Consider the following 24,638-nt stretch of genomic DNA (forward strand, 5'->3'; position numbering starts at 1 on the left):
ACACACACACACACACTACCCACACACACTACCCACACACTACACACACACACACCACCAATCTTATCTGTGATTCCCACTTCCCACAGACCTCAGAGAAAACCTTCCCGAAAAGGCAATGATTAGATCACGGAGCTGCCAGAGAAGCTGAGCCTCTCCAGAACAAGACAGAGACAGGAGGGGGAGACCGGGAAGGGGGGACCAGAAAGCTGAGGGAGGACTGCAAGCCACCAAGAATCCTCAAGCTCTGCAAGGGGACCGTGCTCTGGGTAGGGGCTTTCCTCACTCCTACTTCCTAACTGCAGTCTCCATAAGCAGAGAGCTGCAAGCTCTCATGTGCTGACAGTCGTTTTGCTTTCTACGAACGTCCCTAGAAAAATCAAAATAAACACTGAAAAATAAAAATAAAAAGTAAACGGAAAAATAAGACCAGGCTGTCTCCCTCCTTTGGTGATCGCTGATGTCAGAAGTCAGAAACCTAACAGAATCCTTGGCCCGGCTCTTCCTGAGAGCTTCCTGCCCTGGGAAGATACCAAAGATACCAAGGCGATGTCCTCAACACACTTGGCCACATTCCCACCCCAGGCCCAGATGCAAGAAGGGCTATCTCCAGGTCACTCAAAGAGAAAACTAGAAACCGGGTTGATGTTAACTGTTCTAGTTCCCACCCAAACCGGATGCTACACAAAAGAGTCAAGCCCCACCCCATGGGGGGGGGAAGAGATCACCCACAGAGGTAGGAGGCCGTGGGGCGGGGCTGAGCTCTGTGAGCTGCTGGATCCCCTCCCCTCCTGAGAGACTGACACATTCTATTAGGTCCAGGCCCCCTTAATTCTGTTTGGGAAAAGTACAGCATGAATAATAGTCCCTGTGATCTCTGTCTCACAGGGCTGGGCAGGGGCTAAAATAAGACTGTGAGATGATTTCAAAATCCAAAGTCTCAGTGTGAGTCAAATATACTCAAATCCTCTGGGGGTCCCGGGTAAGGGGCAGAGGCCGCTTTCCTGAAGTCGTCATTGTAATGGCCACTGTACGGTGTGCTCTCTCCTGGGGGAGGCAAGGGTTTGAAGTTTTCTCCTTTTTTTCTGTACTAAGAGTGGACATGTGTTCCAGGCTCTGTCTACCACAGGGCTATCTCCCTGGGCCCACTCCGACACTGCTGTCTGATTGGCTCACTTAGTAAAGGTAGGAAATTACCTGAACACAGAGAGAAGCTTGGAGACAAGATAAAGGAAAACAAGGCGTTTTAGTCTATAGCTGTCAGGACTCACGCTTTGTTGGTGACGAGGGACACACTCTTACCACTGTGTTATTTGTTTGAGGTTTGTCTGTTTGTTTGTTTTGTTTTGTTTTTATTGAGGCAGAAGTTCATTTAGCCCAGGCTGGCTTTGAACTTATATTGTTGTTCTATTGGCTTTGAACGCTTCATGTGTGTAATGCAAAAATTACCTTGAACTGTTTTTATGGTATATATGTGTATGTTATGCACACAGACACATGCATGTGTAGGTGTGCCTGTGCACACACACGAGGAAGCCAGAGGAGGATGTTGGATGTCTTTCTCCATCACTCTCCACTTCCCTTTCTTTTTTTTAAGACAGAGTTCGCCATGTAGCCCTGGCTGCTCTGGAACTCCTTATATACATCAGGCTAGCTTCAAACTCAAAGAGATCTGCCTGCTTCTATTTCACCAGTGCTGGGATTGAAGGCCTGCGCCACCACAGCCAGCCACCTTATTTTTTGATAGAAGGTCTCTCAGTGAATCTACAGGTCACTGCTTTGGCTAAGATGTCTGGCCAGCAAGCTCCTAGGATCTACCTGTCTCTGCTCCTCAACCCTGGAATCACAGGCACGAGTGGCTATTCCCAGCTTTTCCAGGGGTGCCGGGGATTTGAACCCATCTCCTCATGCTTCCACAGCAAGTGCTCTTCCCACAGAGCCATCTCCACAGCCCAACCCTAAACTTCTGCCTTCACCTTGATCCTCCTACCTCTGCCTCCTGAGGACCAAGATTACAGGCATGTGGTTGCCACGCCCAGTTTATGAAGTACTGGGTTTAGCCCAGGGCTTCATATGTGTAATACAAACACTCTAGCAACTGAGTTACATGGCCAAACTTGCTGTCTTAGTTGAGGCATCTTTGCTATGAAGAGACACCATGACCATGGCAACTCTTATAAAGGAAAACATTCAAGTTTTTTCAGAAGTTTAGTCCGTTATCATCATGGTGGGACATGGTGGCATGCAGACAGACATGATGCTGGAGAAGTAGCTGAGAGTCCCATAGCTTGCAGGCCACAGGAAGAGAACTGCCTCACTGCGTATGACTTGAGCATTATATAAGACCTTAAAGCCTGCCTCAACAGAGACACACTTCCTCCAACAAGACCATATCTACTCCAACAAGGCCACACCTCATAATAGTGCCACTCCCTTTGGGGGCCATTTTCTTTCAAACCACCACACCTACTATAATTTTTTTTTTTACAATAACAAATTTTGGGACAAACTCAAGGTAGATACCTTGTGCTCCAAGTTATAAATAAATAAAAAGAAACTACAAACATGATCACGAAACGCTGATACACCACACACACACACACACACACACACACACACACACACACACATATGTGTCCTGAGCCTTTCCCTGCAGATGCAGAGAAGGAAGTCCTACTGGAGTCTTCTCCTTTCTAGTCCCAAACCCCATTCTTCCCCTTTCATTCTTGGATGTCAGGTTGGGAGCTGGTCCACCTTGCAACATGTGCTCAGGCCTGCGCATCAATTCCCAGCATTTTGCCCTTTTAGAAAGATGGCCAAATTTAGAAAATATCCAAAGCATACCAAGATGAAAAATGGTTTAATCCAACTTGGATTGGGTACTCTGTGTTTATATGGCAACCCCAATTCTACCTCCACCCACCTTGTCCAGTCCCAGCCTCCACCAGTAGCTATGATATCCCCCTTGCTACCATAACAACCTGTTCTGATGCAATAGGTCCAGGGTCCATTCTGGGAGCCATTATATTTAACAAACACTTCATATAGCTTTGGAAAGTTCTAGACTCCAGTGTGATACCACTTAAGACAAGATTACAAGGTCTAACTCTGTGTGAAGCCGGGGTCTTCGCTAGCAGTATAGACCAAAGAGAGCACATTGCCCAAACCCATGTTATCTAACCATGTATCTATCTATCTGGCCAAGAACACACCCTATGCAGATGGGCCCAAAACACCCCACTCATACACACTGGCTCTATTTTCCTCTGACCCAGCCAAGTGCTTACTATACACACCCAAGAGCTGCTATCCTTTAAGGACCAGAAGCTGAGCCCAACCAGTTGTTTTCAGAGGCACTGCCAACATCAGCACCGCCTGAAACAGTCAAGGCAGGGGAGGCAGGGGGCTCTGCAGCACCCCCAGCCCCACCTTTGGTTGTTTTAAGTCAAAATCCAAATACTTTCAAGACTTAAGCTTGCCCTGTGCAAGGGAAGCCCTCAGGGAACAGATAAGAGCCATGTTCTCGTCCTAATCCAGGGTTCCTCCCTGTTTGACACATTCTGTCCCACATCAGACTCCCCGGATCCCGTTCCTCCTCCTCACTTAGTGATGTTAGATGTCGTCATCCACTGTGTCCCATTCTTTCGTTTCCTTTGGTCCTAACTGCCACCCATTTCCTGACTCCACCCCATCAATAATAGGCCAGTCCTCCCCAGCCTCTCTACCTCTGGCCCCTCAGTCTGCCCCACAGGGCAAAGATTCACCATAGTGACCGATAAATATTCCGAATCTGTTCATATGAGCCGAGGAAGGGCTTTGGCTGGTCAGGGCCCAGCTCTAGCTTGTCCCCTTAAGACCCAGATGGGTAAAAATAGGGAAGAGGAGAATGGGACAGGGCTGAACCCTCCTTTAAAGGACAGACTCCCCCAAGACTCCCTTGCCTACAATAACTTCAGGTTGAAAGGGAGGGGAGGAGGGGGAAACATCTTTTGAGCCTTTTGAGCAACACTAGGTCTTCTTCAGGGAGGTCCTTTCTGCTCCCCTCTGCTCCAGCAAGCTAACCTCTGGGGCAGCCAGTTCCAACAAGACACCCTCCACATCTGACTCCTTCTCCTGGGATTGTTACAGAATTACAACTTCCCTAGAAAGGAAGCTTCACAAAGCCATGATGGCGAGCAAAGGCAAAAGGATATGACAAATGAAAAGGGAGAAGCCACGCCACACTTAAGCCTGTAGCGCAGCCCAGAGGGGAGGGGCACGTGCGGGGGTGGAGAAGAAGGGCTTACCCTCCCCAAGCCCCAGAGAATGTTTCATTTGCTAAATGAGATCAGTCTGGCCCAGATGTTAGACAGCTGCCTCTAGAAGCGGTTCCCGTGCTGAACAGTGCAGAGGCCAAAGCTGTGTGTGAGCCGGCTCCTCGGAGGCTCTGGCAGCCTTCCTCTAGGGGATAAACACAGCCTTCTGCTCCCTTCCTCCCCAGTCTGCCTAGGAGACTGCCTTTTTAGGAAACTCAGAGGATCCAGAAGAGAAGCGGACAGAGTGAGGGGAGGGTTCGGCTGGTCAGGGAGCTGACCACAGGTGGCTCAGGAGCCAGCTAGCAGCTCAGGTGACATCTGCAGGGGGTAATGACTCATTCCCTCTGTAACTGCTGGGAACCTCTCCAGGCACATGCACCTCCCCTACCTCCCGCATCAACCTTTGCCAGCTCCCAATTCCCAGCCCGGCCACAAACACAGCATTCCCTCAGACACACTCATTCCCTAGGGCCTCAGACACAGCAAACTCTCTACCCAGACATGGCTGACCCTCTCCTGTGGGCTGTGCTTGTTCCCCCATTGACACCTCAGAGAGGGAGGGAGGGAGGGAGGGAGGGAGGGAGGGAGGGAGGGAGGGAGGGAGGGAGGGAGGGAGGAAGACAGAAGGGCCTCATCATCAAAGAGAAGGAAAAGGGATCTCTAAGAATGTGTTTGCACGCGTGCACATGCACACACACAAACAGAGGATTGCTCTTCAGGTTTTAGCTTTGTTTTTTCACTCTGGGGGAAAATAAGCATCCCTCCACAGCACCCTCTGTGCACCCTAGCACCCCTCTCTCATTTGGAGACTAAAGCCCTTCTTCCCTGAGATGGTCTAGCCCAAAGCAAGCACAGCCTGGTGAAGGGTAGCAACAGTCACTACAAGAAAAGAGGCCCAAGCAAACTGGCTGGGCCTGGGAGTGCAAAGCAGGCTCTAGACTCAGGTACCGGCTTCCCACCATGCGGCAATGGGAAGGCTTCACCTAGTCTTGCTCCACAGGGGAAAGAGACTGCATTCAGGAGGGAGGAAAGAGTCCCATGCGTCTGTGCTTACACAAAAGCACCTAAATCTAGGGAAACGGGGTGTGAACTGAAGTATGGGGGGCATACCCATGTTGATCATTCTACAAGGCTAAATAAATGCTACAGGCTGGGAGTCAAATTATTTGGAGCTATATTATCCCCCTAAATAGACATCTGTCACCCACATCTGGGTTAAGATGTCAAGTAAAGTCCTTTTGGGAATTTGCAAACAGACTCCTAGCTCGCACCAACCCAGAGGCTAGGAGTGCTATCTAGTGCACCAGACGCTTATAGCAGGGACTCTGCCTCTTTGCTGCAAACCATCATACCTTATGTCTCACGGATGTGTTTTTAAAACACCTTGGTTTGTTACTTTCTTTGTTCTGTTACAATAAAACCTTTATTAAACTGGTCATCCTGCTGGGAACACAGCACTTGAAGCAACCTGAATCCGTGTACCTTGGCCACTGTCACTTACGCTTGGCTCCGGAACAAACTTCCTCAGATACCTTTGGAGTGAGGGCATTGACAAAACAAGGTACAGGCTCCTTACCTCATCTGAACACCAGGCACACGCAGGGCTCACAGCCAGACACTGCTGGCAGGAGTTCACGCCTCGGGTGCTACAGATGTTGGATTCTACAATGAGGAGACAAAGAAAGACGTTAGCACCTCATTTGCTCAAGGCAGGGACCATCCTACCCCAACTACCCCAAATTTCTCCAACACTCAGGTGAACATTTCCCAGGTACACACAAACATGCCCTAACTTTACCATAGACATTTACCAAACATGGGCTATTGATAAGCAAGAAAGAAAATTAAAAAGATGGGGACTCATTACTATATTAGTAGGGGAGGCCACAGTGACAGCAGCTGATGGCACTGGGCCACAGACCCAAATGTCTTATCAGAACCGATAGGATGGCTTTAATTAATGATGGTTTTATACCTACACTGGACAAATGAAAATCTTAGGCCCAGAGTTATGACCAGGGGCCTTCTCCAGCTGTCTAGTAGTCACAGCCACTGCACAGAGGACCTAGGCCCAGGTGCACTACAGCTACACCTAAATACTGTGGTGGTGGGGTAAGGTAACTTTAATGGCTGTGTCCCACCGTCTCAACACATGTCATCAACAGATGTCCCAATACCTCTGTCTTGGAGGCCAAGCATTCCATGAAGATCGGTTCCTTCTCGCTTTTCCAGTTGCCTGTTAGTTCTCTCGCCCAGTTTCTGAAGTGCCTCCTTTGCCTATAACTGCTATTTCTGGCTTTGTCCCCAGCAAATCTATTTCTGAAGAAATTATCCTAAGTACTTGGGGGTTTTCCCAAGACCTCCAAAACTCCTCATCTAGGCAAACATCTGTTTTATTATGACTGGATTCTGTCCCTCTCAACATCTAAACAGAACACACTCAGAAAATGACCTGCCCTAGTCAGGGACTAGCTGCACCTTTTGTTTTGTTCTGGCTTGGTTTTTCAAGACAGGTTTTCTCTGTGTAGCCCTGGCTGTCCTAGAACTCACTCTGTAGTTCAGGCTGGCCTCAAACTCAGAGATCCACCTGCCTCTGCCTCCTCAGTGCTGGGGATTAAATGTGCTAACGCTGCCTGGTGACTATCTGTATCTTTGTCTTGAACCTATCAGGGTATTTTACAACTTTTACTGGTAGAGAGTAACACAGAAAATTTATGATAATGTAAATCTATTTTTATGAGAAAAATGCATGTGAATCTCTTCTAACAAAATGACCAATGGTGTCTACCTGGTAGAGAACATAAGTAAGGCTAAAGCTGACTGTTTTACAGACATTAGCCTGCTTTTAAAAACCCAATGGCCAATTCATTTCCATATGTCTGGCCAGCTATAGCACATAAACACAAATTTACATTCACCAAGCAAGTAAATTTAGGGATTAAGGAGTAATTATCTGTATTTCAGAAGGATTAATCTGAGGGGGGAAAAACAGCTGTCCCTGAAGATTTCTGAAAAATATATTCGACAGGACATTTTAAAGAAGCCATATATAGAATAAAAGAAACTAGATGAATGGAAAAAAAAAACCCTTCCTGAATTCCCTTTGGAACCAGTCCCAATGTCTTTCTGGTTCCCACACTATTTCAACTGACTAAAACTTTTGACAGATGCTCTTCTTGTTTGTATATATGAAAATAATACCTTTTCAAATTACATTTAAAAGCCTAGAAAAATATTTCATGAGTACAATGAATGTTTAGCATATACATGGCCCTGCGTTCCATCCCCAGCACAGAAATAAAATAAGAAAGGAGGAGGAGGAACAAGGAGGGGGAAAGAAAAAGATAGGTCCATGGAACCCTTGAAGCCTGCCTGTCTACCTGTCTGAACCAGTCCAAAGACATACTGGTGCCAACTGAAAGGTTTGGGGCTAAATAGTTCTATCCCATTGCCGCTGAGCTCATTTCTAAACAGTACACCAGAATTCTAGACTAAACCCTGTAGGCCAGGATTGGTAGTGCATACCTATAACCCTAGCAGTCGGGTGGCTACAGCAAGATTAGGGTCATGAACTGGAGCCAGCCAGTTCTAGATTGCAAGTATGAGGCCAGTCACAGCAAGAGTCTATTTCAATATCTAGTATTACATTTAGATATATAAACACGTAAACCATACATATATCAGTGGAACCTCAGACAATATAGACTATCATGCATCTCTTCAAAACACTGGGTTGCACATGGAATCCTTGAAGCACCGCTTCAGGTTTCTCCGAAGGCTTGGCTCCATCTTGCTTCCACAGCCTTTCTCTACTCCAGGTGTCACCAATGAGACAACACTACAAGCCCACGAATAACTCCCGGAGCTCTGTTCTCAGACAGGAATAAAACCTGAGTGTGTGCATATGTGTGAGTGTGTGTGCAAGAGTGAGATAGAGTGTGACTGTGAGTGAGTGAGCCTATGTGTGTGAGTGTGTGTGTGTGAGTGTGTATGTGTGAGTGTGTGTGTGTGTGAGTGTGTGCATATGTGTGAGTGTGTGTGCAAGAGTGAGATAGAGTGTGACTGTGAGTGTGTGAGTGTGTGTGAGTGTGTGTGTGAGTGTGTGCATATGTGTGAGTGTGTGTGCAAGAGTGAGATAGAGTGTGACTGTGAGTGAGTGAGTGAGTGTGTGTGAGTGTGTGTGTGAGTGTGTGTGTGTGAGTGTGTGAGTGTGTGTGTGTGTGTGCGTGTGCGCACACACAAGAGACAGAGAGTACCTCGTGAGCTGGCAGCTGTGGCACTGATTCCAAGCCTGGCCCCAGCGCACCAAAGTGGGGCAGCCCTCAACAACACAATGTGTAACAGAGAAAAGGTAGTGGATCTTTCCACAGATGGCGGCCAGGTTCCGAGCCTACAAAGCCAACAGTGCCACCCAAGGCTTCTCCCTCAAGCGCAGCCTGGCAGGATCTCAGCTTCACTGCTGTTCTCTCCCGGGGATATGATCCCCTCTTCATTACCACCCCATCAGAAGAGTTCTGACAGGAACCCATCCTGGACTATTTTAGGTAGTTTTCCTCTTAGGGGCGTTTCCATGGAGACTAGCAGCTAAGAGTGACCCTGGACATAAATATCATCAATGTTCACTAGAAAGAGAGGAAATAGTGAAAATGAAAAGTGTAGGTATATGGGTAGTGTCCAGTTCTTTTTTATTACATGCATTTGTTTTGAGAGAGAGAAAGAAAGAATGAGAAAGAAAGAATGAGAAAGAATGTATGAACACGTATGCCACAGTGTAGAGACCAGAGGACAACTCAAGACAGTTAGTTCTCCCTTCTGCTGGGTAGGTCCTGAGAATCAAACTCAGACTCCAGGCTTGGCAGCAAGCACCATTACCCTCCTGAGCCATTTCAACAGCACAGCCCAAGTTACTTTCAAAACCTTTCCCAGTCTATCCATTTATCCATTCATCCATTCTAAAATTAGCATTCCCCATGAGTCCTTGACTTACAGCTGCAATAGAAAGCCTGGCCAGATGTGAAATAAGAAACAGCAGGCCCCTCCCAGGGTACCAGCAGTCCCTGACCTCAGAGGAAGAGCCGAGCTGCGGGGATCTGTCCTTTAGGAAGTCATGGTTACCCTGGTCCCTTGATCTTTTATTTTTAATGAATCCCAGATTGAAAGTGTAAGACCCAAGGATCCCCCAACAATCTCCCCAACCAGCCCTGCCACAAAGGGCAGGAGCCCTGGAATGCAGTGGTTGAAAGTGGCTGACTCGTCAGAAGTCAGGACTGCTGCTCCCAGGCTGTCCCTCCCTTCTGAACATGTGGGCCTCCCCCAGGCCTGTTTCCAGTCATTCATAAAGCCTATATGCCTTCTCGGCCTCTGTAGTCCAGAGGGGCTTCCTGGAGAAGAAGGGAGCCTCACCAGAATGTCGGTGAAGACAGTGGATGACTCCCAAGACTTCACCCAAGAAGCCAAGCAAGATTGGCCAGACCCGGTCCTCAACAGGAGGTTGTAATGCTTAAAGGACCATCCTTGAAAGCAAGAGCTGGCATGCATAAAGTGCTCAATGGAGATTGTTGCCAGCGTTGTTTTTGCTGTGGCCATTTTTATCCTTAGCGTCAAGCTATTTAGAGTAGACAACTGTTTTACTATTTTTTAGAATTCCTTAAGGTCATTTTATAGGACACCAGGCACAAAGCTAATTAAACCCTGAACAGGGGGTTAAAGATGGGAGTATGGAGCCAAAAAGTATCACGATGAGGTGAAAATCTAAACAGAGCAAGGAATGTGTGTGTTCAAAACTCCAATCTAGGAACCATGGCCGAGAAAAGACGGTCACTGGGGAAGTCAGATGAGGCCAGCCAAGGAATCTGCCTGGAAAGTAGAAATAAAAACGGCTATGATCTAGCACATCGGCCTGGTTTGCAGAACCAGAAAAGAGATAAAGGGTGGGGGAAAATAGGCAAAAAGGAAACGAGGAAGGGAGCTGGAACCAGGGGAAGTCATAAAAGGCTGTGTTGAGGACGTACCGTCCAACGAGACAGGATGTCAAAAAGGAGAGACAGGACGCCCTGATGAGGCCAGAGACCTTCAGGGCTTAGTTAGGGTGAGAAAGGAAGATGGTCCACACTAGTGAGCACCATGGAGACCTTTCCTACTGCCTGCCAGAGAAAATTCCTGGCCAGGAGCCTCAATCCTGCCACTGAAACGTAGCTGCTTCCCAGTGAGGTCCATGGGAATGCTAGGTGACCAGGTGGTGCCTGATCTTCGATTGCAGGCTCTGGAATGAGTCAACGAACAAAGTCTCTCACGCTAATGGCCCTATGTGTGCACACATGCCTTACCAAGCACACGTTGCAAAGGATGTTTTGGGTTTTTATTTCTCTCTTAAGGGGAGCTCAGTAGCTGAAGGAAAGAAGAAAGCAGAGACGCTCAAGGCAACAGGGACTTCTGTGCTAAGGAGCAAATGGCCCAAGAAGCATTGCAGAGGGGTAGAGAACTCAGACTCCAATATCTCATCAAATTGAAGACCATGGGTGCAGGGGTATCTGATCTCAGAGTTTAAATCATTTTAAAGTGTACCAATGCCAATTAAATGTGGAATTTAATAATAGAAATTATATGTGGTTTGCCTCCATCAAGAGTAAGTATTAAAATATGTTATGGGTTTGAATATATCCCCTGACACACAAAGATATCCTGCTGTCCTAATCCCCCAGTACCTGTGACTGTGACCTTATTTGGAAATTTATAGATGTAAACAAGATGAGGTCATTAGTGTGGACAGTAATCCAAGATGACTGATACCCTAGTAAGAAGGGAAAATCCCAGGTGGAGACAGACACAGATGGAAAACACCCTGTGGCGTCAGGGACAGAACCTGGAGGGACAAGGGGTACCAAGGGGTACCCGCCACCACTAGAAGCTACAAAGAGGCAAAGATGGGTTCCACTCAGAATCCCAGACATACATTTTTGATGTCCAATTTATGTCACAACAGCCCTAAGAAATTAATTCTAAGTGGATTTGCATTTCTACAGCCATGTATGACATTATTTTGATGAAGGGTGTCCTGAGATACTTCCACCAACTGGGAAAAAAAGCCACCCTGGAATGGAAACTTTGCCCTGTCTCATTCGACTACAGATAAGATCAAATGAGAGATTCCTTTAGTTTTAAAACTTTCCACCAATATTTGTCAATGGTACTAGCCTTCATTCATTCATTTGCCCAATATTTATCAATGGTACTCCAGCATTCATTCATTCATTCACTCAATAAGCATTTGAGGAGCACCTACTCAGCACTCTCTTAGGCGCTGGAGACACACGAGTGAACTAAACAAGCCCTGATTCTGTGATGCTCGTATTTCAGTGAGGAAAGTGGCGACAAAGAAACCAATGGCAGAGACATAGGCAAATGCTTAAACACAAAGCAAGGTAGAATAAATGAGAGCATCTCATCTGGAGAAGGGGGTCCAGAGAGGCCTTTCTGGGAAGCTGACATTCTAAAGTGATGCTGAGGAGTGGATTGTGGGAAGCATTCTCCAAAGAACCAAGACCAGAGCTAGATAGACTTCCTCCTGTTGAAGAAGTGGCCGGATGACAGAGGAAGGAGGAGGAGAGAGGCAGAGGTGTTCACCACTCAATGGGCATGCTGAAGGGATCTGAGAAGGGAAGAGAGAAGCTCAGTCATTGGGCACACAGACAGGATCGAAGCCAGCTGGGGAGTGGATCAAGTAGGATATTATTAATATAGTCCGGGCAACAGATGTCAATGGTTTGGGTTTGGAGGGCAGTGTTTTAATGGTGCGGTCAGCTTGAGATGTAATCCAGGACTTGTTGATGGGCTAGGCATGTAGAACTGAGAAAGGATTTGAACCTGAGCAAGTACGCTCCCTTTAGAAAAGGTTCATATGTTTTGACTATTGGTCATCCCGCTTCACTGACCCTTTGGTCATGAGACACTTTATAAGTGAAGCCAGATCATATCTGGTCACCATCTTTAAACGGGTTAGTCAGAGAGCTGTGGATGAAGACAACGAGACCTTTTCTATGAACAGTTGTGGCCTACAGCTAACACCTAGCTCTAGAGAAATTCCGGAAATAGAACAGGGCCAGTGAAACAAGGGACAGAGCGGATGTAGCAGAGAATAGTTCAAGAGGTCTAAAGTCTGCTTTGCCATTCTGCAGACCATACGATCGCAGGGTCACCTCTATGCCTCTCTGGAGCTCTCTTTAAAATAGGTCACATGCCTATTTCAAGATTTATAACTGCTCCCCAGGACTTAGACAACCACCCAGCTTTATCAGACAAGCTCTGAAAACCCAGACAGCTATTTTTATCCCCTGCCCACCAACTCGGTCTCCCAAATATGGGTATAGTATTTACTATATGAGGATTAAGTGAGGTAACATATGTGAATAACCCCCATGTTCAATAAATGAGCTACTTCCTTCTCCCTCATCCTCACTCCAGCTATACTCCCTGCACCACAAATGTACCTCATCTTTCCTTTTACCTCAGGGCCACACGGCAGAGGGCCCTTTGTCTCTGGTGAGATGTAGGAAGGAAATCACCCTGGCTGGAGACAGGAGTCTCCAGGAGCAGACCTCACCAGTCACTAAACTAGTTTGTGATTTTGGTGAGTCCCTCACTTCTTCGAAACTCTCTTTTTAGCTTTTCTGTAAAGACAAACTGAATAGATCAGAGGACCTTTGAGGTGCTACTGGCCCTAAACATGTATATTCTTCCAGAACCAGAAAATGTCAGCAAGACCATGGATACTCTAGAATCCATAGATATGCAAGGTACATAGAAATGTACACCAGTGAACATTTCTTCTTTATGAACATTTGGGTCAAATGTTGCATTTAGAGGTCTGGAAGATTTTACTCACACCAGCTCCACTCCCAACTGACTCATTCACTGAACAGACGAAGCATGCCTGTACCATGCTCTGTTTGACACCCAGCCCAGTGATGCCCTGAAGGTGACCTTGGCATCCAGCTTTGCAGTTCTGGGGATCCCTCCCAGCTCTTTTCTCCACAGTCTCAATGGTAGGAGGGCAGGCGTGAACAACTCTAGCTGTCAGAGCCAATCTTGAAGTCAAATCAGTTCAACTGTTTTTGGAAGATCGTTGGGCAACATTTATTACAATTCGAGATGGGAGCAGTAGCACACAGATATAATCCCAGAACCTGGGAGATAGGAACAGGAAGATCAGGGGTTTAAGGACCGTCTCACCTATAAAGTTAACTGGAGACCAGCCTAGGCTAAATGAGACCCTATCTCAAAAATTAAAGTTGGCCACAGCAATGCCTGTAGTTTGAGTTCTTCTGGATACTAAGATGGAAGATGGTGTGAATCTAAGACTTAGAATCTAATCGAGATAATAGCAGGATTTTATCTAAAAATAAACTGGGGGAGGGGTTCTAAGTAGGTGAGTGCTTGTCTAGCACACATGAAGGCTAATGTAGAAGTCCCCTCTGTGTGCTATGAATATGTTTTATTATATATATTCTATAGGTTAATAAAGAAGCTGCTTTGGCTGGGCTGTGGTGGCACACGCCTTTAATCCCAGCACTCGGGAGGCAGAGGCAGGCAGATCTCTGTGAGTTCAAGGCCAGCCTGGTCTAGAAAAGCTAGTTCCAGGACAGGAACCAAAAGCTATGAAGAAACCCTGTCTCGAAAATCCAAAAAAAAAAAAAAAAGAAGAAGAAGAAGAAGCTGCTTTGGCCAGTGACAGGGCAGAATATAGCTAGGTGGGAAAACTAAACTGAATGTAGGGAGACAGAAAGTGGAGTCAGGCAGATGCCATGTAGCTGCCAAAGGAAAAAGACGCCAGACCCTTACTGGTAAGCCATAGTGTCATAGTGACACATAGATTAATAGAAATGAGCTAATTTAAGATATAAGAGCTAGCTAGGAATATGCCTAACCCATTGGCTAAACAGTGTTGTGATTAATATAGTTATTGTGTTATTATTCAGGTCTGGGGGACTAGGAAACAAAAGCATTCTCCATTTACATAATGGCACCCAACGTGGGACCCCAATATTAGTTCATACACTAATAACACAGAAGAATTAAAACAAATTTTTTGAAAAAAATCCATGCCCTTTGGCCTACCCAACACAAATTCAAGAAATTACTCTTATAATCCCAAAACAGAGAATGCAGAGACAAAATGGTGAGTTCAAGATCAGACTGGGCTAAAAGTGAGAGTCTATATCAAAGAAAAGGCAGGGACTAGACAGGGGAAAAGAAACTAAGTTTATAGAAACACTTCCACAGATGAACATAATATACAAGGTTATAGCTCTGTGACTTTATTTGTACCAGCAGATAAATGCCAACATAATAGATAAGCGTATTCTGATATACCTATATATCACTCTTCTCTTGGCCATCTCCTGCAAGAACTATAACTTTCAGAATAAACTATGAAAATCCATAAGCTGACATAAAAGACACATAGAGTAGGGGCTGGAGAGATGGATATGTGGTTAAGAGCACTTGTTCTTGTAGAGAACCTAGGTCCAATTCCCAGAACCCACTGAAGGCTCACAGCCACCTGTAATTCCAGTTCTAGGGGATCCAACGCCCTCTTCAGACACCAGCTGTGCATGTAGGGCACACACAGACATGTAAGCAAACAGTCATACACATGAAATAAAAATAAATATCTTAGGGGGCTGGAGAGATGGCTCAGAGGATAAGAGCACTGGCTGCTCTTCCAGAGGTACTGAGTTCAATTCCCAGCAACCACATGGTGGCTCACAACCATCTGTACTGAGATCTGGCACCCTCCTCTGGCATGCAGGCAGAATGTTGTATACATAATGAATAAATAAATCTTTAAAAAAAATTAAATAAATAAATAAATATCTTAAAAAAGATGACTAGAGGAAGTTATTAAGTGGCAACGATCCTACCATGGGAGGTCCTGTTTGAGAAACAACAATAATGATACAGAGGACGTATATACCGGGGAACTCTAGGACAACTGTCAACAGTGGTGTCTAAACTGAACCTACAAATAACCTGCATTGTCTACATTATTGCATTTCTGCGCTGCTCATTTATTTCCTTTCGAGTGCACCTGTGTGTGCAGCTGCACACACCATGCATGTGGAAGCACAGATGTCAGGTGTCCTGTTCTACCACTCTCCACCTTTTACATGGACTCTGGAGATTTAAACTCAGATCTTTGTGCTTTCAAGTAAATGCTCTTACCCACTGGGCCATCTCCGGTCCCTGAACTGCCTATTTTTACAAGCTGGATCACTTTTGTTCTCTAAAAGCAAAGTAAGACTAATTTTCAATGTCCTTGGTTCTGCCTCCTTTTCCGTGTTTGTATTCATTAATGTAGGTTCCCCAGAGCCTGGTGGGCTTCTACAAACTACATCTTCGACATCCCAAAGCCAGTCAGGAACACAACAATAAGCTTTGTCAGATACAATGAGAAGGAGAATGCTGGCCCAGATTACAGAATGGAAGCAAGATCAAGAGATCTATCTATAACACAGTGACTAGAGTTACCAATTATATATCTTCTACTTGAAAATTTCTTTTTTTAATAAAGCAGTTTAGCTGGGTTAGTGTTGTACACCTTGAACCCCAGCACTTGAGAAGCAGAGGCAGGCAAATCTCTGTGAGTTCGAGGCCAGTCTGGTCTACAGAGGGAATTCCAGGACAGCGAGGGCTACACTGAGAAACCTTGTCTCGAAAAGTAAAAGAAAACAAAGTAATTAAATAAGCAGTTATGTGTTCTGGCCAGAAATAATTGATAACTCTGTGAGCTAACACATGTGCTATGCAGGTTGGTTTAGCCATTTCTCAATGTGTACATTTTAAAATATATTATACATCATATATAAAAATATTTGTTGATTAGAAGAGAATGAGGAAAAGCGATCTTTGACCAGTCTCTCCCCATGGGCTTCTGGAGCTGCTCAGGGCAGTGTGCTCCGTTCTCAAGAGTGGAGTGCCTAAGAGTGAGAGTCAGCCCTCTCTGGTCTCAGGCAGGATGCTCAAACACAGTCCTCACAAACAGTTCCGGCAAGGGCTTATTCTCGGACAGTTATCTATGACACCAGGGTTTGGAACTGTCCGAGAGCTCACAGACCAGATTCTCTTCCTCTAAGACTTCATCCACAAAAAGCATCGACTACAGGGACCTATAAAGTGGCTACTGAGCATGCCTTTTGTCAACATTCTGGAACTCTCTTCTAGTGCCATATTTCAAGCTTGATTCTAACCTCGGGACTTCTTGTTTCCCAAAGAATCTTCCCGTAGAGATTCCAAATCACTAAGGAAGAATGTCTCCAGTAAGGGATGAGAGAGCAAGACCAGAGCAAAAGAAAATCTCTCTGTCTGCCTCTTCACACACTCCACAGCTTCTGAGATATCGGACAAAGCCCCACAGGTAAGACAACCTGTTCAGCCATCCAGCAAACAGACATAAAAGCCTACAGAGCCGTAACATGATGTAATTCTTAACTGCAGGTTCACTGCTCTTAGGAATTTTTTTCTACAGAAATGTAAGTGGCATGTAGCACACATGTAAGTACAGGAAAACTCATCTGCACACAGGCGATAATTTCATACATGCGGGAAATGTCTGACTAGAACGCACCACCTGCCTGCCTAAGGATGCTGTAGAGGGGTCAAACTGGGATACCAGCAACTACAAAATCAGGCTTTCTATAACGACGAACGTGAAGCTACCTCACTCTTCCTCCCCGACCTGCCGGGAAAAGGAACAGCAGGGATGACAGCAGTGTTCTGTAGGAATGTGACCTCTAAGGAGTTGCTGGGTTTGCTTTTCAGAGCTGCTACCAAACACATGCTCAGTAGAATGGCTCCAAGTGTATTAACCAGCCCTTTGGCCTGAAGAACTGTGACATATTTGACCACAAAACATCTGTCACAGAGGCAGGAAGATTCTAAAAGCCAGAGGTTGGGTAGGACTGGAGTAACACACTGACTTCTGGACATGAGGCAATCATAGCACCTTTGTCAGTCTGCATTCCGGCACAGAGGGGTGATGGCTCACAGACCCCGCCCCTAACTGACGCACTCCTGACAGCTGATGGCCTCTGGGGGCTGGAGAGTCAGTTTTCTTTAAGGATGTGTCCCCTCCCGAAGATGGCCCCTGCTCCAGTGTGTAGTCCCACACCCGCGAGTGTATAGGAAGCATGAATGGGGCATAGTGGGTTATAGAAAAAAAAGGAGAGAGAAAGAGAAAAAAAGGAGGTCAAGTTAGGAGTGATGAACCTGGGAAGAGTTGGAGGAAGAAATGAGAGGGAAAGGATCATAACACGTTGTGTGAAAATTCTTTTGGAAAACTAATAAAAATATAGATATGAAAATATCTGTTGCTTTTAGTACCAAGAAAAATAAAAGTAAAAAGAGGAGACTGATGTAAAATTCTCGGGTCTTTATCTGGCATCTGGAACCGCTGGTGACTGAAACATGGCAGTGTGTGTCTCTCAGTTTGAACACTGATGGCACCTCCATGATTTAGCGGTGATAGCCTTGCCGCTTTCAAGGTAATATCTCACTGCAGGAGGATGGGATGGCCCCAGGGAGCTCTTGGAATTCTATAAGTACATTACAAGTAGAAGAAGCCAGACTTAAAAGTCTACACACCATGGTTTTATCTCACTGACATTCTGTAAAGCAGATCTATGGGGACAGATCAGTGGTTGCCAGGGACCAGAAGTGGGAAGTGAAGATTCACGAAGAAGCTGGAGGGAACTTCTCTGAAAATACTCCCCATCTTCATGATGGTAGCGATTATTGACTGTATGGCTTTACCAAGAGTACACAGAATTGCACAGTGAGGATGCTGAACTCCATGATACAATAAGTTATACTTCAGTAATACTCATTTTAAATGACTTCTTTATTTTCATTTCTCTCTCTCTCTCTCTCTCTCCCTCTCTCTCTCTCTCTCTCTCTCTCTGTGTGTGTGTGTGTGTGTGTGTGTGTGTGTGTGTGTGTGTGTGTACCTACATGAGTTTATACGCAGCACATGCATGCAAGGGCTGGAGTTACAGGTGGTTGGAAACTGTCTCATGAGGGTGTTGAAAACTGAACCCAGGTCCTCTAAAGGAATACTATATGCTCTTAACCCCTGAGCCATCTCTCTAGCCCAATCCTCCTTTTTAAGATGTATATGCTTTTATTTTATGTGTATGAGTATTGTACCTGCATGTATGTATGAGCACTATGTGTTCGGTGCCCAGGGAGATCAGAAGAGAGTGTCAGGTCCCCTGAAACTGAAGTTCCAGGCAGTTGTGAACCACCTACATAGGTTCTTAGAACTAAATTCAGGTCCTCTGCTAGATTGGCAAGAACTCTTAATCACCCCCAACTCTAGCCCTTTAAAGGGATGGGAATTTTCTGGGGACACCATGTGCCTGGAGAGAAAGGTTAGAGTTTATCATTTTGTTGCAGAGTCTCAAGTTCCAATCAATTCTGTCAGTTCCCAAAGAGAAGAAGCCTTGGGCAGCATCATTCCCAGCTCCTAGGTTCATATCCACTGGTGACCTGAGTAGCAGTAGGCACAGGACTCTTCCACTTGGGGAGAAGGCAGAGGAGGGGATGGTGAGTTCTAGCAGGCCACCCTGTGGGCAGCAAGGAGGGTAATTTGTCCCCGGAGCTGCTCAGTCACACACATACCCCTTGCCCGGTTAATTATCCGTCTGCTGATTCATGACTTGCGGTTCCTGTGGGCATGCTTCCTGGATGTTCCTGCCAACGAGGGCAGGATCCTTGCAGCTGGGAGGAGATGATAAACAGAGACCCGGGGAGTGCAGGGAGTTGCAAAGGGAGAATTTCTATCAGGAAATACTAGAGTCACATTCGGTTCCCCTCCTCACACCAGGGTCTCCTCGTCCAATCTTATGCTATTCCCAGGAGACACATGTCACCTTCTCCATCACGTCACCTTCTCCATCACGTCACCTTCGCCATCACGCTCGTGAACCAGAGAAGAAGAACAGAAAAGAATGTTCTAGTGACTCCTTTAAAGACAGGACAAATGGGAGGCACTTCAGAGGATCCCTGTGTTTTCATCCTTCTCTGGTCGGAAGATGTGTAACAGTGCAAAAGCCCAAACAGCCAAAGGGCTGGGGGTATGGTTTAGCAGTAGAGCACATTCAGCAAGCACAAAGCCCTAAATTCCGTTCTCAGCAACACACACACACACACACACACACACACACCAGGTAAAAACACTTGAGGTTACAAATGTAGAAATATTGGATTTCTTCAAATTAAGAGACATCACCTCTAGAAGTCTTTGTTTGTTTTGTTTATTTTCTTGTTGTTTTTGAGACAGGGTTTCTTTGTGTAGTCCTGGCTGTCCTGGAACTCACTCTGTAAACCAGGCTGGCCTCAAACGCACAGAGACTCACCTGCCTCTGCCTCCCGAGTACTGGGATTAAAAGCATGTGCCACTACCGCCCGGCTTAGATAGCTTTTTATACCGTTCCCTACATAGTTCTTTTGTTGCCTGTGTGCCAAGCACCGGGCACAGTGTTGAACAAAACAGACACTGCTCTCTTTGTGGAGACTGAAGTCTTATGTGTTAGGTTTTACCACCTTCATCTTACAAAGTTGAGATTCATAGGGGGAAAAATGGATGTGTGGGCCTCTCTCCTCCTGGGTCTTCTCTGTAGATTCTTACAGGACCAGAGGGAATGTGCCAAGCCACCAAAGAGAAATGGGCGGAATTAAGAGGATATGAGAAATGGATTCTCAACTGGGAGCCTAGATTGCATTGATGCATGAAGTAGCGGCAACTCTGGTCTACAGTCCATAGTACACACCAGTGATTGATAGGAAAAGTAATGACAACAGGAACCACCATCTATAGAACACTCAATTTGTGCCTTTGTCTCATTTAGTCTGTGCAATAAAGGCCCTACTTTCCCCCACTTTACAGGTGAGGAACCACGACTAAGACACTAGCAAGATCACATGATCAATGAGGTGCAAAGTCAAGAATCAAACCTACATCCTGCTGGTTTAAACCCCAGCGGTCCCTTTCCCCTTTCCTCGTCTCTCCAGGCCCTGAGGATTCTGAAAGAGGTCTTCTGTTGGAGAATTTCCAGAATATAAACTCTAGAAGAAATATAAGCACTCCATCTCTGACCTACTTAGGCTAGACTAAGCAATAAATAGGAGGAAGCTACCCAACCCAGTATTCACATGAAAATAAATGATTATCTTTGTAGATAAAAACTGAAACTCACAACTCTTGTCGCCTTACAGCAGACTCTCCTACTCCGGACAGCCTCTCTGTGCCACCTCCCTCCTTCTGTGTCCCTTCAACACTGCGTGTCCCCAAACAGCTGTCCTATCATCCCAGGACACCTGCTTCCCTGGGGACCTAATGATACTTGCAGCTCTGCCACAAGTATGACGAACACTTCTTTCACAGGGTGCTCTAGAGTCCTCTGATCCTCGACAGGACTCCACCTGCTCCTCAGAGGGAGTCTGAGGCTAGCTCAGCACAAGCCGTCACCTCTCTGGGGTATTTCGATCACAGCAGATCTGGGAACAGATAGCCTAGTGGTTTTGCGGCTTTCGTCTATTTGTTTTGGTGCGTATGTGCACCTACCCATGCATGTTCATTTACAATTGCTCCTGGGCAGAGACCAGAAGACAACCCTGGGTATCATTGCTCGGAAATACCACCTTTTTTTGGAGACAGGATCTCTTTCGATCCTGGAGCTCCCCAAGTAGACCAGACTGGTTCACCAGTGAGCCCCAGGGAGCTGTCTGCCTCTGTCTCCTCCCCAGTACTGGAATTACAAGCACACCACTACACCAACCTTTTTAAATAGGTTCTGGGGACAGAATCCAGGTCCTCCCACTTTCTCAGTCCAGCCTCCCCACCTTCCCCATCCCCATTAAAGAATCTTTAGACCCAGACTTAGCTATACCCGAGCAGTGTGATCCTGTATGGATCATTGCAACTGTGTGAACCAAACCAACAAGTAATACATGGGTTCAGGAAAGGTGCGAGAAAGTGAGAGACCAAAGTAGCAGATATACTTCATCCTCACTAGAGCTGATCAAGCACTCTGCTATCTAGGCACCATCTGTGAACTCAGGGCTCTCTTCTCAAATTACAGATGATGATAACAGCGATGATGATGATAACACCCAGGAGTTACTTTGAAAGCTATAGATAGAAACAAACCACAAAGTGTTTGAAATACATCTCAAGAAAATAGCGGAGAAGAGCTGGAAGTTATCAGACACAACAAAGAACACCAGCTCCTTGGTTTGATTGCACAGGGTACTTGTGTGTGCATTTCCACACTTTACATAGGCACACCCTGTCATCTTATGTCAATTTAAAATTCAGAAGTGGTGAGTTTTTTTAAGGTTTTACGTTCAAAGAAGTTAGCCTGTCTATCTGTAAGAAACATCATGTTTTCTGGTAAGTTTCCCCATTCCCAGTCAATGGCAAGCAGCAGCTACCAGAGTCTCAAACATCTCCAGGGCACAATGCTGGAGATTCTGCTTTCTGTTCTGTGGTCACAAGACTTGTCCAATGTAGGGTAAAGATCACAGTTTTCATCTGTCCTTGGGAAGCTTCCGCAACAATGGGCAACAGAAAGTTTTCCTGAAACATCCTTCCCGGCCCATGGTGGTTCATCTGTATCATCAAGGAAGGGTCTTGAAGGTGACCACTAAAATTTAGCCTCAAAATCAACTTAATAAAATTTTACCCTAAAAAAAAATTAGTCTGGGTCTGGAGATGTAGTTCAATTAATAAAGGGCACTTGGTATGAGGAGACCCTGGGTTCAATTCCCAGCAGCGCATAAATCCTGGGCAGTGGTGCCCAGCTGTAATCCTAGCACTCATTAGTGAAGGCACAGGAGGGTCTGAAGTTAAAGGTTACCCTCGACTACACAGTGTGAAGCATCCTGAAATACGTGAGACCCTATCACACACACACACACACACACACACACACACACACACACACACACACGCATCTGCAGGGTTTAACTTGCTCCAGCTGACCCAGAACCTCAGTTTCTCCACCTCCAGCAATATCACCTCCCGCTCCCCTAGGGCTCTGTTGACTGGACCACTCCCCATCCCGCAGCACCAGTGAGACTAAAAGCTGACTGCCCAGGCAACTAACTGATGGTGTGAGCTGCAAGCAGAAAGGACAAAGCCAGCCCCACGGATGTCCGTGCTGACTCCCAGCACACAGTCAGGGCGTGTTGGTTGAGAGATCTGTCCCAAAAGGACTCGAGCTCGAATGCTCCCCCTTAAAGAGTGGAGCAGCCAGATGAACAAACTCGAGGGGAGAGACGTGCTTTACTCGGAGAAAGGGGCAACCCCGAGTGTACGCACTCACCCAAGCAGGTGAGCCGCATCCCTCTGCCAGGGCACTGGGGCCGCCCAGCGGAGCCCCACCTTGCCTCTGCCACCCGCGACGCACCCTCGAGGCCAGCGGAGGAAGGACCCGCCCCCCAGCTCCTCAGCTTCCCAGCCCGAGCTCCGGGGTCCCACGGTCCCATGGCAGTTGGCACACTCGCCTCCCTCACCTCCAACGACAACGCCCGCCAGTGTCCCCAGCGCCAGAAGAGCTGCCCAGAGCCACCCCGGCCGCCGCGCTCGCATCCTGTCCGCTGTCCTTCACACACCGCGTGCCACGGCGAGCCTAGCGCCCACGGCTGCTTTTCCCGCGGCGGGAGGGGAGGGAAGAGGAGGGGACGCAGTGGGTGGGACGCGCGGGGCGGGCCAAGGGCGTGCGCTCCCTCCCCTAGGGCGCCGGTCCGGACCCTGCCTGAGGCAGCGAGCGCTATGGGGAAACTGGCACGCCTCTCTTAAGAACCCTCCCCAGCCCTTCCTTCTCCACGAGGATCCACCTGAGAACTCACTAGTGGGGACCGAGCTCCACAGGGTCGTGTGTGCATCTGGGTCCCAGGGATTTTGCTCCTGGGTGCTTGGTAAAAAAAAAAAAAGAAAGAAAGAAAAGAAAAGAAGGAAAGAAAGTTGCTACAGGGCCACTTCCTGGACTCTTCTAGTCCCACCTCCGCAGAGACAGCAACACACTGATACTTCACTTAGCCTGACTCACTTTGATTTCTTCCAGTCTCATTCAGTCTCTCTGTCACTCTTTAACAGGCAGCTGTCGAAAGCTTTCCCTGCAGCCTTCTTGGCAATTTCCACGTCTCCAACTTGTGTTAGAAAAGATGGATCTGGCCGGGCGGTGGTGGCGCACGCCTTTAATCCCAGCACTCGGGAGGCAGAGGCAGGCGGATCTCTGTGAGTTCGAGACCAGCCTGGTCTACAAGAGCTAGTTCCAGGACAGGCTCCAAAACCACGGAGAAACCCTGTCTCGAAAAACCACAAAAAAAAAAAAGAAAAGAAAAGATGGATCTGTGAAGAGCCTCTGTCTAGAAATGTTTGCTTGCACTTAGCACGTGTCTTATGGCCGTTTCAGGGCAGTCACTGTATTGCCTCCAAACTCAACTTCACTATTTTTGTTAGTTTTTTTTCCCCCAGAGATCACTTGCCTGTTATTCCTATCCCCTATGCTAGTTTCCTTGGGTCTTCCCTTAGATAGGAAACCTCTAGAAGATCAAAAGTTGCAAAATACTGAAGCTGAGGCCATAGGAAGCGATTGGGGCTGTGTATCCTGGCGCAAGAACGGTGAAAACGGTGAAAGCTGGCGATGCAGCGGAATTGGTAGGGCGCTTACTTGCGTGCACTGGGTTCCATTCCCAGCGCTACAAAAGCAGGAAGTGATGGTGTATGCCTGTAATTCCAGCGCTAAGGAGGCAGGAGGACCAGAAGTTCCAGGTAGTTCTTGAGTACATAGGGCAATATAAGCCAGCCTGAGCTACAGGAAACCTTGGGGGAGGGGCGTGGCAAAAAAGAGACCTGACTCCTTGACTCGTCACTAGCTCTTCCCCCAGGAGATTCTTTTCACTCCTTAATGTCCCATGCCTTTCCATCTGACTGACCTCCCTTCCTCTTTCCGTTTGGAAAATTCCACTTATTTTTTCAAAGCATCTCAAATGTCATCTCTTCCATGCCATCTTGTCTGACACTCCTCATCTTCCGGCTTCATCCTAGGCAGAGGTTAGAACTTCTCCCTCAGACCTCCCGAACACCAGGATATTATAGCATTTTATATAACAGGTAAGGGCTTTACAACTGGACAAATTAGTTCACACAATTGTATTTATTTATTTATCTATTTCTTCTTCTTCTCCTCCTTCTCCTCCTCCTCCTCCTCCTTCTTCGTTTTTCAAGACAGGGTTTCTCTGTATAGCCCTGGCTGTCCTAGAACTCACTTTGTAAAGCAGGTT

General features: G+C 46.7%; 1 protein-coding gene across 1 annotated transcript in view; it reads right to left on the minus strand.

Annotated features, from left to right (window-relative positions):
• Positions 1–22,999, minus strand: part of Itgb3 (integrin subunit beta 3) — a 58,769-nt gene extending 35,770 nt beyond the window's left edge. The window contains exons 1-2 of the mRNA XM_075990413.1: positions 22,866–22,999; positions 5,872–5,957 (exon numbers count right to left, since the gene is read on the minus strand). Coding sequence (XP_075846528.1) covers positions 5,872–5,957; positions 22,866–22,941 — 162 coding nt within the window. The 5' untranslated portion in view covers positions 22,942–22,999. The remainder of the gene's footprint in view (positions 1–5,871; positions 5,958–22,865) is intronic.
• Positions 23,000–24,638: the final 1,639 nt, after the last annotated feature.

Source organism: Microtus pennsylvanicus, chromosome 11, assembly GCF_037038515.1.
Source record: "Microtus pennsylvanicus isolate mMicPen1 chromosome 11, mMicPen1.hap1, whole genome shotgun sequence".
Taxonomy (NCBI): domain Eukaryota; kingdom Metazoa; phylum Chordata; class Mammalia; order Rodentia; family Cricetidae; genus Microtus; species Microtus pennsylvanicus.